This window comes from Myzus persicae, unplaced genomic scaffold (genome assembly GCF_001856785.1).
Source record: "Myzus persicae strain clone G006 unplaced genomic scaffold, MPER_G0061.0, whole genome shotgun sequence".
Lineage (NCBI taxonomy): Eukaryota > Metazoa > Arthropoda > Insecta > Hemiptera > Aphididae > Myzus > Myzus persicae.
The window spans coordinates 428,219-444,831 of record NW_019101427.1 but is presented as its reverse complement, the minus strand read 5'-3'; the positions used below and the strand labels follow the sequence as shown (position 1 = coordinate 444,831).

General features: G+C 25.7%; 1 protein-coding gene across 2 annotated transcripts in view; it reads right to left on the bottom strand.

The window, feature by feature from the left end:
• LOC111029036 (3-hydroxy-3-methylglutaryl-coenzyme A reductase) overlaps window positions 1-15,515 on the bottom strand; it is a 28,239-nt gene extending 12,724 nt beyond the window's left edge. Inside the window, exon 1 of one of the 2 annotated variants that reach the window (XM_022307857.1) lies at window positions 15,339-15,515. In XM_022307857.1, the coding sequence (XP_022163549.1) occupies window positions 15,339-15,363 (25 nt within the window). In that variant the 5' untranslated portion in view covers window positions 15,364-15,515. Of the gene's footprint in view, window positions 1-5,573; window positions 5,819-15,338 lie in introns of those variants that run through there. The other variant, XM_022307858.1, reaches the window with a different exon arrangement.
• Window positions 15,516-16,613: the final 1,098 nt, after the last annotated feature.

Genomic DNA, 16,613 nt, shown 5'->3' with positions numbered 1-16,613 from the left:
ATCTTAAAAGTTAAATTCTACTCTGGGAGAAAATTAAAGTATAGTGAAACTTTCAGTAATTTACCGAACCTTACCAAATGCTATTCACAAAAAAGATTTCCATATACAATACGCATGGGAATTTCATATGGCCATGAAATTATTTTTATGGATAAATGATAACTAATTTAGATCAAAAGGTACACTGTACAGTCAAGTATGATATAATTATTGAATTCAATCTAGTTCAAAAATAAAATTATAAGTTTCTCAACAGTTATAAAAACATAACTTTTCTGTGTATGTATAAAAAAAATCGTTTTTTTTTCAAATAGGTATGCAAATATTTAATAGTTAATATAGTTGTCACTAAATTTGGTAGGTGCACTGAATATATGATAACAAATGTGCGGAACTGTTTGCTTAATAATTAAATTGTATCAAGGCTATAAATGTCGATTTTTAGACAAATTGATTACCAAGGATCGTTTAAAATACAAACCACTCAATACATAAATCGTAGATCATGCAATTAAAACAAATTGTAATATGAGGTCAAAATTCGATATTCATGGGTAACCATCTACAATACATGAATGTAAATATACATTTTACCACGGTATACTAATATAATAGTACAATACTGATGTTGAATAAACTACATAATACAATTTCGTTAAATCGTTTTCTAAACCCTTATAATATGTCAGCATAAAAAACAATCTTTCCCTCGGGGATAAGAATAAAATTCTATAGGTGCAGCAGAATGATGCACGCGCGACGTAACTTATAGCTTGTCAAATTAAATTCAACCGTTCGAATTACTAGCACCCGAACACTGGAAATAAGTTAAAAGACATTGGTGGGGTACGAGATTCTTGAAACATTTTATGGGCAAGCATTTTAGAACATTTTATATATTACTGCCTCGAGATATTTTTACGAAAAAAAAATATATTTATGTTCCGGGAATTAAACTAGACATTGTTGCCAATTCCTCGCAGTGAAAATGTTTAATATATTATATATAAAGGTTAAATAGAACAAATTTACCTACTAAAATAATAAAAAGAGCACATTAAATGTTAATGATAACCGATAAGATATTGAAAGGCAATACATTATAATATATTGTAATATATGTACCTATGTTTTTTATTTTATTATTTTTACCAAGCAAATTAAATCATAAAACCATATAAATAAATATTCTATGTATCATTATATCGTTGATATAAATAATAATTAGTTATGGTATTTATTTTTAAATATGCATCACATTATAATTAAGTACCTTTATGACTATATCTATACACAAATCATAAAATAATTAATTTTTATATTTTCACCTAATTTCGGTTAGTTATTTGGTATTTATTTTTTGTTATTTAAATAGATATTTTTGTTTTTCACAATTTTTATACGTAAGAACTTCCTAATAAAAAAGACGTACCAAACGTGTTTTTATTATATATGGTTGGAAATTAAATTTCATAAAATGTAGATGATATACCGCTCTTCAAATCCACTTAACAAACCATTATCAATAACAAATCACAATTTAGCCATAGGTAATAAGTAGTCCGATAACTTAAATTTAAATAAGTTTTGTTATTTTAATGTTCATCAATCGCAAGTATTTTTTTCGCAGAATTTACAATTTAGTGTAGAGCATTCGATTGTATTAAAACAGCTGATAAATATTAAGTTTATATGTAGTTTGTATCATAGCATAACAAATTTAATTTCATATCATTCTGGTAGCTTTTGCTACAGGCGATTGTCGAAAGTGCCTATAAAGTACTGCTTAGGTATATTTTCAAAAACCAAATTATAATGATTTCATAACACAAATGGGATAGTCTCATTCTTCAAATATTTCATACGAATTATAAAACATTATGTTTTATTAACAATTTATTCGATGTTCGTCTGCATGCACGATTTCTAAAAAAGCATTGAACCACATGCAATCGATTTCTATAGCACTCTTACTCTACACGGTATACAGAGCGCACTGCGAAAAAATTAGCAATTATGAAATAGAAGATAATATTACAATATATTCTGCGCATTATGAGTTGTGATAGAATAAATTTTTATATTTTTCTTGTTTATTTTAAAACTTCAAACTTCCTCAATCGTCATCGCAAATAATCTTATGCTGTTTACATGATATATACGTATGCACGAAACTAAACGAATATATATTTATTATAAGCGATAATAATTACATATAGATAAGAGTATATGACAATTTAAATAAAAAAAGCTTAGACGTTTACTACTTTTTGTTTTTTTAAGTCTCCCGCATGATATGGGGAATTGCAGGACTAAACAAAAATCTAAAACTTGGTAAGTCAAGTACCTATTTAAATATAGTATACATTATACACTTAGCTTACACTAATAATTAAGTATAACACTGAAATAGAAAACGATTTATTATAATAACCATTATACTACGTCTAGTATAACATTTTATGTATTGATTTTGTACACCTTATACAATTCAATATCATTAAATTGTTGTAAATCAATGAAACTTCCCAAACCTCGTTAACTTTAATCCGATTAAATGTATGCGGAGTACTACAACAATATGAATAATTTAGACATATATTTTAGTATAATACTGGACTTTTACAAAATATTAAAATTAAAAGAAAACTCGTTAAAACGAACAAAATAACTATACCCACTCAACGAAAGTAGGCCGTAACACTATTCCTTATTATAATCAACCATACACACATACTATACTTATAATGGTTCATATTATTTATGGAACACATTTTTTGAGGTCTCATAACAATAAGCACGTTGGGCACAGATGTTTTTTTGTGATTCATCTGTGCAGTAGTATTTCCCAGGTCTTACACGTATTCGATACGTTTGTTCGGGACAACTATAAAGTAAATCGATTTTCAGCATACACAATGCACTCAATGCTAGGTAATTAAATATCATTCTAAAATATCTCATTATATAATTACAGTTATAAAACGGTGATTAAAACAACATTGTAATATTTTATGTTTACAGTAAACGCAGTTGAGGTAATTTATATTCAATAGAACAATATCGTTTAGTAATCTGATAAACAATTATTTTATTTTTATTTAACTATTTTTATCATTTATATAATAATTAATAATATTTATAATACGAATAGAATACGTATAATAGTTCAAAGAAAACATATTAATGAATATTATCATAATTATTAATTACCGTATAAAATAGTGAAAATAAAAAGTAATAGTAATAGGGCGTTCTGTGCAAATTATGAAAAAATTTTAATTTAATAATATTTATCTTTTAAAGAAATCCATTTATACATAAATAAAAACAATTTTTAACTTTTGAAGTACATATTATTGTCGTACAAATAATATTTTTTAAATGTTCTCTTACATACAATTTTTAATATTTGAGTACAATGAAAATTTGAACCAAATTAATATTGTAATTTATCAATCATGAAAAACAATTAAACTGTAATAATTTTCTCAGTATTTCAGCCTCACCGTTACTTATACTAGAAAGCAAATAAATAGTCAACTAAATCCAATAATTGAACTTCAACGGAAACTTAGAACAAATAACTGATATATAAATTAAATATACCATTTATCGTGTAGATACTACATAATAGTATTTAATTACATTTATATCAATAGGTAAAGAAATATAGATCTATAGTAAGCTGCATATGTTCTATGATTCTTGAATTTGCATATTTTTTCATGATGGTTATAAAATATTCTAGACAAGACATACAATTTGTTTTCTGAATTTTTTTACATTTCTTTATATTTAATAAAAAAAAGTCAAATTTGACAGACTAAGTAAGGACTTATGACAATTATTATTATCATCACATTAGGGCATATTTTCAGATACATATAACTAGATTTAGCTTTTTTCTAATAATTTTAGTTGTAAGTATATTTTAGGGCATTTTTGGTTACTAAAATTAAAGAATCACATTCATTTTTATGAGAATTAATTTTTCAGTTTCATTTTTTTCTTCATTTATAATCATACTTTTTTGTCCACATTATTAAATTAATAAATAAATACAATTTTTAGTGCGGAAGATGTTTGCCTCAATAATCATAAAACATTTATTGTCAGTAATTAATAACTTATTTTTAAACGTAGTAATACATTTAATAATTGTGAATTATAATCACAGAAGATCTTCTAAAATTTAAGTTACACATTACATAATATTATGTAAGAAGCAACCCTTTAAAGGTCTTATTAAAATAGTTAATTACTTTATTCACCACCAACTATGTAATATTATAAAATTGTTGATATAATTATCATTATATGATAATAAATTTAGAATATATTCAATATACTTCGGAATCATTGTAAGTATCTTATAAATTAAATATATCTTAAATATTGATGTGTTATGTTTTTAATGGTTTTCCGAAGCACTTTTTGATGTTATAGTAAAAAAACCTTTAAAAGTTAAATCCAGCACCCGTGTAGACTTAAAAAAATTTAATTGAGTACGGGTTGCACTTAAGAATGTTATTGAAGAGTAATTATCTAGTAAATAAATAAGAACATCAAAATACCCGCTAGGTTGAGAATATTTGAAAGTAAAATGAGTTATAACAAGTTCATGGCCATTTTTTGGTAAAAGGATACACGCTCAAAATCGTTTTTTCCAATGGAATACTAAATTTGAATATCTTTAATTTTAAAGACATACCTAAAGTTACCTATTTTCATCAGATTTTGATTTGTTTTCGTTATCTATGTTTTGAATTTTTAAACGAGCTTGAATTAATTACATTAAGTAATCGTTAGACGATGATAAAGTATACTAATATAATGGTTGAATTATAGAGTCTAAACTAAGAGCTAAACTCAATTATTTTATAAATGAAGAAGTACTCAGTACTGATGAGAGAAAAACGTACATAAATGAGATTGAAGCAAGGCGTTGGAAAATGGTCGGGCATGCCCTGAGACACCCAGAAGAGATGCATAACATAATATTAGAGGGTATGATAGAAGGAAAGAAAATTGTAGGACGTTTACGATGCAAGAGTCAAATCCTTTAAGGAACTAAAGAAAAAGCGAGCAAACGATCAGAACGGAGAATTGAGTTGTAAACCAACCTTCGGGTTGAAAAAAAAGTTTGGTAGACTTATTAATAACACAAATTAATTTTAAAAAAAAATTGTATTCTAGTTTACAATGCCAAGGAACATTGAATGAAAAAATTAAATAGTAAGTAAAATAAACAAATAATCAAAACAAATAGCATACTACAACAGAAGTATACAGACAATTTACAGTAATGGAATTGTACCGAAAAACAAACACGAATCAATAACAATGACACATAATTAATACTATACTATATGTAATAGTTTCGTTTCTATATTTGAATGAAAAATAGCTGGTACCTATAGTAGGCATATATCAAGTGAAAAACGTAATCAATCGACAACCACGACGTCATGACCCAAAACATTTTAACATGTTTGTTATTTGACATTGATCAAACATAACGGTGTGTATGAGTTTAAAATTAAGATAGATATACATGATATTTTTTTTACCTTTTTATACTTTAAAAGTGGAGAGTTTGATATAGCTGATAGTTTCAACGATTGATTGTATATTATGACACTAACACAACTCGTGTTGTGTTAATGAAACATAACTGCAGTATAATTGACGTACATTTTGTGAATGAAATAAAGTAATTAATTTAAAAAAAACTAAGAAAGTGTACAAGACGATTCCGCGCGAACAGACTAAATCGAAGAAATTACGGTCTGGACATGTGCCACACGTTCAGTAAACTGAAGGGAAAACGCTCAGCACCGTGTTTTGTAGTATGATCAGTTTTCGGAGAGTAGGAGGAGTACCTACAGTATTATCGTAATATATTGGTGGTTGCACAATTTGGTTTTACACATTCAACAGCCAATTCGAATATATGAATGAAAAGTAATTTAACATTTAAGTATAAAATGCTGTTCTTTGCATTTTCACAAATGTATTATGTGCGTAAATAATTTTAATACATAAATCTATTAAACATACATTTATTACAATTTCGGATCTACTTAATAGATACTTAGTGCCTCTATTCGATTATATAATAATCTTCTGTTATGTAATAAAGACTTAATAAAGAGTTAAATTAGTAAAATATTAAGATATCAAACTAATTATTTACCCATTTGATTACTTCCATTCTCACATTATTACCTATAGTAACAATACAATTTGTTATTAGTAGGACGCTTAAATGCAAAAATAGGTTTTTTGACGTAAACGATAGAAATATAAAATATAAAGACAGGACTCTTGACTTGTCTCATTATAGCATAATACAGAATTTTAAAACAACAATACAAATACATATTTTTGAATGCTATTGAATTAAAGAAATATATTTCTATAATATCATAATTCTATCTTTTTTAATATTGAGATTTCGGCCAAGGACCAATATATTTCGACAATTATACACAAGCAGGAATGCTATCATGAAGTTGTTACATAATAATATTAGTATTAGTAAAATTACAAAAGGTTCATTTTATATTAATGGTTAAACCATAAATTCTGGGTTAATAAAGAAGGAAATTATAATTTAATCCGTTAAAATTAAATTATTTGATCAGAAAAAATATTTTTAATGTATATACATGCAAATAATGTCTCTGTTATTCTAAGCTTCAATTTATAGCCCAGGACTACTTTCTCGGGGTTTAGAAGTTAAAATTGTGCATTTTATAAATTTTATCGGGGTAGGTTTCGACTGTTTCGAGTACTCGTCATTTAGTATGTCACTGCAATAATGGATGATATCAAATACAATTTGATGTCAAAGATAAATCAGTGCATACGAAAGACGAATTCTGATTATATATAAACCTACATACACACTGTGTCTTTATTCCCAATGATTTTCAATAATTTACTTTTCTATCACAGTATAACACATACGGTAGGTTAAATAAATTTACCAAAAATATCATGTACCTGGTATAATAAATAAAAATGTTTCATCCCATGAAAATCGAATATTTGTTTGCTTATATAATATAAGTTATAGATAATAATATAGGAAGTTGTTATGATTGGATATAATTTTCTGTATATTGTACTATATTTTGTATGTTATACATTTAAGTTAATAAAGCTATTCTATAAAAATGTTAAATTGAATACCCAACAGATATTGTTGTATGTTAAAGGTAAAGTGTATAGTTAAGGTTTATATAATATTAAAATAAAACTTAACCGATTTTGACAAAAAAATAATTTAGAATATTTCGACTGAAGCAAAACGGAAACGATAGATAATGTATATAATTGGCTTGTATACAGATATTATTGGCCGGGTTGTACCTATCTATATGACGCATATGTAAATCCACATTTTTGCATAAACATTATTTGGGATCCAGTATATGATGTAAGAGAGTAGGTATTAGAATAGGAGCCACGAGTAACAGTCAATGGCCGCGTGAACATTTTTTTCCTATGAAGAAAATACTTTGAATACGTAAAGCCACCCACCAATTTGTTCACTTCACACTTCACTATTCACACGTTACAAACGTAAGTCGTAGTTGAGTATGTGAGTATAAATTCTTTGGATAAATTCTTCATCCTATCCTAGAGACTGGAGTCATTGAGATACCCACTCCCGCTTTTGCATGAGGTGGCTGCACCACTGGTAACAGCTATTTTAGTATATTAATAAAAGCAAAGGGTATGGCTGAAGTTGATTATAGAATCAAAAAATACTTGGCCTAACGATTCAGAGAAGGCATAGGCTTTAGATAATAGATTGAACCTATTATTTTAGAATATATTTATTAACATTATTAACTTTTGAGTCACCTTATCGAAGAACGGTTTTAGTACTTTTTAGTAAATTCTAGATATTACACTTAAAATGTTTATTAAATAATTTAAGAAAATACGACTTTAATTTTAAAAAAGCTATTTTATGAAGTTTTGTTTTTAATGAAATTTTTTTATGTAAATCATATTGAACCAGGTATAGCTATTTTTTTGTAAATTTTAGACATTTAAGGTATTTTTTCATAAATCATACATTTTGAAGAAATATATTTTTTATTGTCAGTCACACATTCACGCTCTAGAAACGTTGTCACACACGATTTAACTATTTAAGCCTTCAACAGTTATACGTAAAATATCAAAAATTGGTTTAAACGGTTGAAGAATTGCAGTGTGTATCGAAAATAGTAACAAACGCAATGGTGAAAAATGTAATCTTTTCAGACTCTACTATTAATGTATTCTTTTAATTACAACCATTTAAAATCGTTAGAAAAAAAATCATGGCATTTCGTTTAAATAACCAGTTACGTTAAAATTTTAACTTCAGCCGTTTTTATATAAAAAATTGTGGCTATAAATATTTGACACACGAATCGATAACAAGACAAATTCACGAGGAACCTTATATTTGGTTATCAAGCTTTTTGAGAGAGATACAGAAAAATAAGAAACAGAAACATAAATCGAAAAAAATTGAACTTTCAAAAATCTATACAACTAGTCCAAAATAAGAGCCAACATATTTTATGTAGTTTATTTTGTTTATTGTAATATAACTAATGTTTTCTAAATATGTTGTGAGTCTCTACTGCTATTCTTTTTTGAATCATAATATAATACGAAGTCAATTTTGTCAAAAACTGTTGTGGTGTAAATATTTTCGTTTTGGTTTTCTTTTTATATAGGTTTTTTGGTTTTTGCAATTTTTCAGATAAGCACTAAGAATTTTCGGGATGAAATTTACTGTTAGGAACCACATTCAGTGTTAAAAAATTGAAGCAAATTTCCTTTTTAAAACGTAATGACAGACATAGAAAAAAAATATTTTTAAACCTGCAAATTCCTGCCTCGGATTTATGACCTAAAATTCTGCAATATTAATAAACTTTTTTTAAAAGAAGAGCATTGTTGTTCGTTAACAATTCTTTTCAAAAATAAACAATCAGCATACAAAATAAAATACATAAGTACTTGTATTTATTTTTAAATAATAAATATCGGTTTTTGTTGTACATCACAATACGTACGTCGAACACGTTTATGAATCGGTCTCTGACGTCTGATTTTTTGGTAAAATCTATACATTATAGTTACTATAATATACTGGTATGACCTGACAAAATAATAACAGTTCACAAATAACAAATTTATGCGCATTGGCCCTCAAGTGATAAATGTTATTAATAATCGTTGATTTTTATTTTATTACAACATTTATTATTACATATTATCCGCAGCAGAATTATTTTTAAATTATATTATTTTATTAAATACTAAGTTATCAATTTAAAAGTAGCTCTAAATTTTAGAAAACGTCATTATTTTATACTTGCAGGGCTGTAGCTCCGGAAAAGAAATACAAACTATGTAAATTTAGTTTTATGGTATATCCAAACATATTTTATAATTAAATTCCAAAGAGTTTCTATTAAAGGTAGCGGTGCTAAGCTCCTCAAAAACAACTGAAAGCCTTTCAAAAACTAATGTAAAATATAAGCAAGCATACTTTTTAGATGTAAAATTAAAAAATGCATGTATATTACTCTTTTTACGCTCAAATTTATGACTAAAACCATTTACATTTGTAGCAGATCTTAAAGATTTATAAAATCCTAGGGTGATGATTTATGATAATTGAAAATGTAAATAACTAAAATGTACGACAAGGTGAACGATGATGAGGGTTTAACACTGAATATTTGATCTTTAATTGTCGTTTTCTTATATTATACAATATATAAATATTTGATAAATTTCAGATTTCAAAGGACATTTCTACAAGTTAATTTTGATATTTGTCATAATGTATTATCTAATTGAGTTTGATCGGATGTTGATAATTATCGAGATTCAGAGATTTCCGATTGGTAATCCATAATGAATTTTATTACTTTATCCACTCATAAAATATTGTATTTCTATTTTCAATATCTTTAATATCATAGATACATTCATACATATATATTATTCAAAGCCCGGTATTTTAAAATAAGATAAGATCAATGAAGATATTTGTGGTTAATGAAACGACTAATGGCAGTGATTGCAAAGACGCAAATTACCACATCCGTATGCAACTTTCGAAATACAAATTTTTAAGTAATTTAAGCATTTTGTTTTTATGACTGTTGGTATTCTTTTAAGTCACCAGCATTTTAATTCCAATAAGTGTAACATTGAAGTATCACCAAATGTTCATGAAAATTTAAAATAACAGCTTACACAACGCACTTTTCAAAGCATTGGTTATTTCTTTCCTGTTGGCTTGTAAGTTGCCTTGCATAATTACTTTGATATTTTATGTAACGCCAGTATCACAATTTATTGCCATTTTATTGTATATACTATATAGTAAGTACACTGTGTGTAAGTATATTTATATTTTATACCATATCATTTATATTTTGTACCAATTATACATACATATGATTTACTATTGCAAAATAATGCTTAAGAATGAAAATTGTAACTATTTGACCCGAACACAAACAGGAACCGATTCGGCTTAACTTAATAAAATACTTTTTTTCAAACGGGAACCAATGGCTACTCCCGAAAAACACGTTGCTCGATTGTATACCGCTCCACAATGAGAAATAAACAAAATTGAAAATACACAATATATTGATCAATCACTACCTAACAACAAAAAATTACACAGCATTTCAAAAACGTTGTTCTTTATAAAACACATATGTATATATATGTAAAATAATGTTTTTTTTTAAAGGATTTTGTAAAAATATTCCAACAATGCTCAAAAACTAGTTCAGAAATATATAATATATTTCCATAATTTGTTTTGTTCTTATATTTCTTATCAAACTTATCCACAAAGAATAATTCAGAGTTTATACAACAAGTAGGTAACGCAAATATATGATAAATAATATGTATCGATTGTACGCTTAAATGAGCATGGCAATACAGCAAGTTACTACATACTTTAGTTTTTTTTCTGGCTCAGTAAGTTTGTTTTTTTGATCTAGAAAAATGTTCAAAGGTGGTTTAAAATCCTTACCAAAATAATATTTTTTACACCATTGATTGTTTACAGAGAAAAAAAAAGTTATTACAAGACTCAAATGTGAGGCTAATAAGATGAGTTACATATTCTCATAAAGATAAATTTAAACAATAAAAAATATTAGAAAAATAGAGGATGAACTCAATAGTTTCTTAATACCCAAATGGCCACTCAGTGTTCACTCACCCAAATATGACAAAATTTAACACTAGTGATTACTGTAGATGACTGTTTCTTTTTAAATTAAATAATACAATTTATAATTTAAAAGGACATAATAATGTAGTGTATTTTTAGAACTTATAAGGCATCTTACACATATTTTATAAAAATGGAAACATTTTGATAACAATTTAACTTAAATAATCCCCCTGAAAAGATAATAACTAAATATTATTTATTTGATTTAACCAAGTTATTTTTATTATGTGTTATGTTATACCTTAATGGCTTATCTATAATATGTACTAAACAAATGTAGTGGCTGCTGAACAGAGGTCTGACAAATGAAAGATTAGTGAGGTGCAGCTGATATAGACCTGTCGTTTTATTTAAGACATGCAACAAAACCAAAACACGTTAAATTTTACAATTCAAATAATTCAAATAGATATTTTCATCATCGTTAATTTTTATTTTGAAGGATACATTTTTTTCTGCAATATTATTAGTATAATTTTAATCATATTTTGTAATAGAATTATCTTGCTGTTAAGAGAATTTAAATTTACAATATACATACAACTAAAAGCCACATCAAATAAACAGAAAAATAATTATAAGGCGATAAACTACCTAAATTACTTTTATCACTATCATGACTTCATAAATATTTTCCTAGAAACTATTAAGGAATATATTATACAAATAATTATTTTTTAAAAATACTTAGGTAAGTGGTTATTGATTATTGCCAACATTAAAAAAAAATATTAATTCATGTAATGTAACCATTGCAGCTCATTAGAATTAAATACAATAAAGATAATATTTTGCAACCACTTTTCATTTGTGTAAATGATTTCATATAACTATAATAATAAAATCAATAAATTACGAATATCATTGATAAAAATAAATAATAATATCAATGCTAACATCTATGATAAGCAATAAACATATGGAATCAAATGTAATAAAACTATTACTGCTAAAAAATATTATGTTAAATCTTAAAAAAGACATACATTATTAGAATTGTTTATTATAAAAATTAGTCTCTTATCTCAATGACATAACTACTAGAATGGAAAGAAAACTAGAAACACAAGCTAAATTGAGTATCTGAGTAGAAAAAGTATTGTAAATATAAGTATACCAGGAAAAAAATGTAGTGTAGAAGTATAAAATAATTAACATTAATCACAATGTTTTCCAACTTTAAAAAATTAAAATAAATATGACTAAAATATCTATATATTATGTAACTGTTTTGCATTTTCATGCTAATTTTTATTACATTATATTGGTTTTCTAAGTTATACATTTAAATTATTTTATACATTACATTGATTTTATTGATTAACATAGGTAAGCAACAAACTCTGCCTACGCACATATTCAGCTACTAGATGTTAGCTGCAGTTGACTGCACTTCATTGTGGTAGCTACTATTCAACAGCCAACATTATTTCTTATTGCATTGCTTATAATTAATGCCTTGAAATTCTAATAAATCTCTGAAGATGCATAAGTGTTTATATTTGAAATAAGTACTAATTTTAATAAGTGATAAACATTATCTAAGTATGTGATTTGTATACATTGAAACTGTTGTATATCAAATAAAAATTATTTGCTTTCACATTTCAAAAAGCTTGTTATATCTGCTAGAAAATAGGCAAAAGCACTGAATTAAATTTTTTTATTTTTAAATGTTCATAGACAAACTATAGTCTAGTATGTATATATATGATACCTTTGTATTATAGCGTTTTTTGTTTAGTGTATAGATTTATTCTCCCTGTTTATTACAGACATTTTATACACCAAAAGGTACAATTTACTTTAGCTACGTAATATAATAATATAAATAATATTAAGTAAACATTTTAGCATGAAGCTTAGTTAAAATGGCAATTTTGTTTTTTTATAATAACTATGGGAATGGTTTAAATAAATAAACTTTTTTTGTCAGAAAATTTTCAGAAGCAAAATAGTTGTTGTTTAAATTAAATGCTTTAATTTCTCTTATTGTATACAAATAAATTCTAGAATGAAATTAATTAATAATTATAAATTTTGATTTTATTTTTAAACATGTATGTGCTTATTTTAATACTATACTAAGAAAAACTAAAACTAAGCAGCTTGCTTTAATGGTTTAATCTAAAACTCAGCATATAAATTTGTACATGTTATTTCGATCAATTTTATACTAGAATATAAATCGATAGTAGCTACTTCGTACACTATATTTCAGATTTCCAGAGATTACCAAACATTCCTACACCGATTGATGATATGCCCTAGTATTCCTGTATACATTCTATTTATTTAAATTAATATTTATTCACTGCAAACATTCATTCATGTACCCATAGAATATTTTTAAAAGAAATAATACATTTAAGTACTTAGAAATAAGTGTTATTATGCTATTCTGATACTTATGCGTTATTTGTATTATTATATTAGATAATATTATTTTAAAATATAACACATTTACTAATATATATATATATATATAATATATATAAATATGTAATATAATATATTTGAAGCTGTTTAATCAATAATTTTTGATACTGTTTAACCAATATTTAAATAAATATACCTAAGTTATATTTGTTTAACATAATATTTACAGTTAATTTACATTGAAAATATCTCTATAATATAATGGGTATAACTATCAATAATTAATTAATAAAAATCAAATAAGTGCCATACATATTAGTATCAGTTAGGTTCCTATACTCTATTTCTAAATATACTAAGTAGATACATTACAGCATCTCTATATTAGTTTATAATCATGCATTTATATCTTGTGTACTAGGAATCATTTAGTAACATGGTAAGTCATTGCTAGTCATTATGCCTTAAGTGATGTATTTTAACGTATTAAAAACTATAATTTAACGAGATGACATATAAACTTGGATTTACTTGAATATAGAAAGTACATACTATAATATAATGACTATAAACTATTTATTAAAGAAGAAAGAAAGATTAGAGACATGTTACTTTCAATTTTTTAAATTGATAAATTAATAAATTAATAAATGAAAAATAACTTAACAAATAGGGATCTAGTTAAAATGTAGATCCATTAGCTTAATATTAAATTTATAGAATAAAATGATGTTTAAGTAGGTATATATCAGCATAATTGCTTACTATTTTGAATAACTACATAATAATACAATTATATACCTATTTTAGAAATGTTGGAAGATTTCCAAAGATTAACAGATATTCTTAAAAATGTGTGTACTATGCAGGGGACTGGGAGGTATGAGACCCAGTATTCTACTCTGATAATCTAATAATAACATTTAATAAGTAATATTCTCAAATGTTCATCCTCTTGGCTGACATATTCAACCAGGTAAAGTTTAATTTTTATACAGAATAAAGGATCTATACAACTCTTTAGTAATCATTTTGCTAGTTATACAACTCCAAAAATGATATTTAAATAGAATAAATGAATCAATAGCTTAATACTAACTTCAACCTCTAAAAAAAATAGGTATCTATGTATATTCTATTTAGAATAGGACTATAGGAGTTCACCAGTTAGCGCACGTACGAGACTGAAGGTGTACTCAGCGGTGCCGGCTGCTAGTAATAGCGCTGCCTGTATCCCCAATTCATGATAGAACTAGTAGCATTTCTATCCACCACCTGGTGTACTCTTATTCTAAATAGAAAATACCTAAATGAAAATTCTGATTCCAACTCTACGTTCCATCAACAAATTAATGCATGTGACTATCTTACAAAAAAATTATCAATACACCACTGCTTTGTTGCAATAAATAACTGCATAATATAAGTATATAACTACCTACTCTAAAATAAGCAAATCTACACCTACTTAAATAATTGCTAAATAAAATGTGCTAATCTAAAATATTTATCTTTGAACTTTTTAATCTATGTAAATAAATATGTAAGTTATAACATTATAATACATTTCTAAGATAGTACGACTCGTAACAGTCGAAATACCGTTAAAATATTTGCGTAAAATTATATAAAGTATAATATTATTTTCTATCAAAATACAACTTACGATATCGTGTTTCGATTGATTCCATTACATATAATTGGCATTACAAGGTTTCACATAATCTTTAATAAGAGTATGTTTAGTAAATTAAATCCATTAAATTAATTAGATAATAATACAGTAATAAATGACTAAATGAGACAAAAAATTCGAAGTCACTAAAGTTTGACAGAAAATTGGACTTTGTAGTAAATAAATATTAAATCAATATCTTATCAGGTGACTTTTCGGTTATCAGATAACATTGTGTACTATTTAGATAACCTCGATGTATCGATCATTTCCCCAAAGAACACTTGAATCGAAAAATCTCACTAATTAGAATGACTTTATCGTGCAAATTAGATATTGACCAAGCAGTATCGTTTACACCGAAAAAAAAATGTTTAAAATTCAAAAACTTAATAGGTAATTAATAAACAGAGAACACAAATATTATATATTATTATGGTAGGTACGGTATGTTGCCATGTTGGTACATACTACATACAATATACGTGCATACATGAATACATTATAGTATGACGCATAGTACAACACCTACGAATTACATATTATTATGTTATATAGTCATTTATATTTAGTATTTTTACATTGTAAATTGTAATATTGTGTAGACTTTAATATGGATGTTTAGACCAACATTTTAAGATAAAGTCGATGGAAATTAATGTCAGTACGAATTGTACGGTATATTTTTAGGAAACCGTATTTTATATTATTTTAGAAATAATTATCACATTTTACATCTACAGTGGTCTATTGTTCAAGATCGTTCGTAACTGACGGAAATCTTAAAAATAGGAATAAAAATCGTTCACTATTTACATAGACCAACGTAAATTACCTATTCATAGTAATATATTATTTGTATTTAAACATTTTTCTTTTTTTTCATAACAATGAATATTTATTCAAAACTAAAAATTTTCACATACTGTTTTTTTTCGAAGTGTCATTTCTATTTTCCATAATAGATATGTACTGCATACCTTCTAATTGTTCAAACAGAATCTTCTCTGCTGTCGGTTAAACAGAAAAAAAAGGAATTTGGTACCTATACCTACTAGTATACCTACTAGTAGGGGGGGGGGGGTAAGTAGTATTTATTTAGGTATTATCTAGGCTTTCTATAGAGTATAGACTATAATAAATTATATAGGTAGCTAAAATAAACATCAGAGTGTCAAACTATAATTTATAATTTAAATTCGTGCTACAAAATCAAATTATCTGTGAATATACTCGAAATATCATAAACGTATTAAAAGTTTGCAT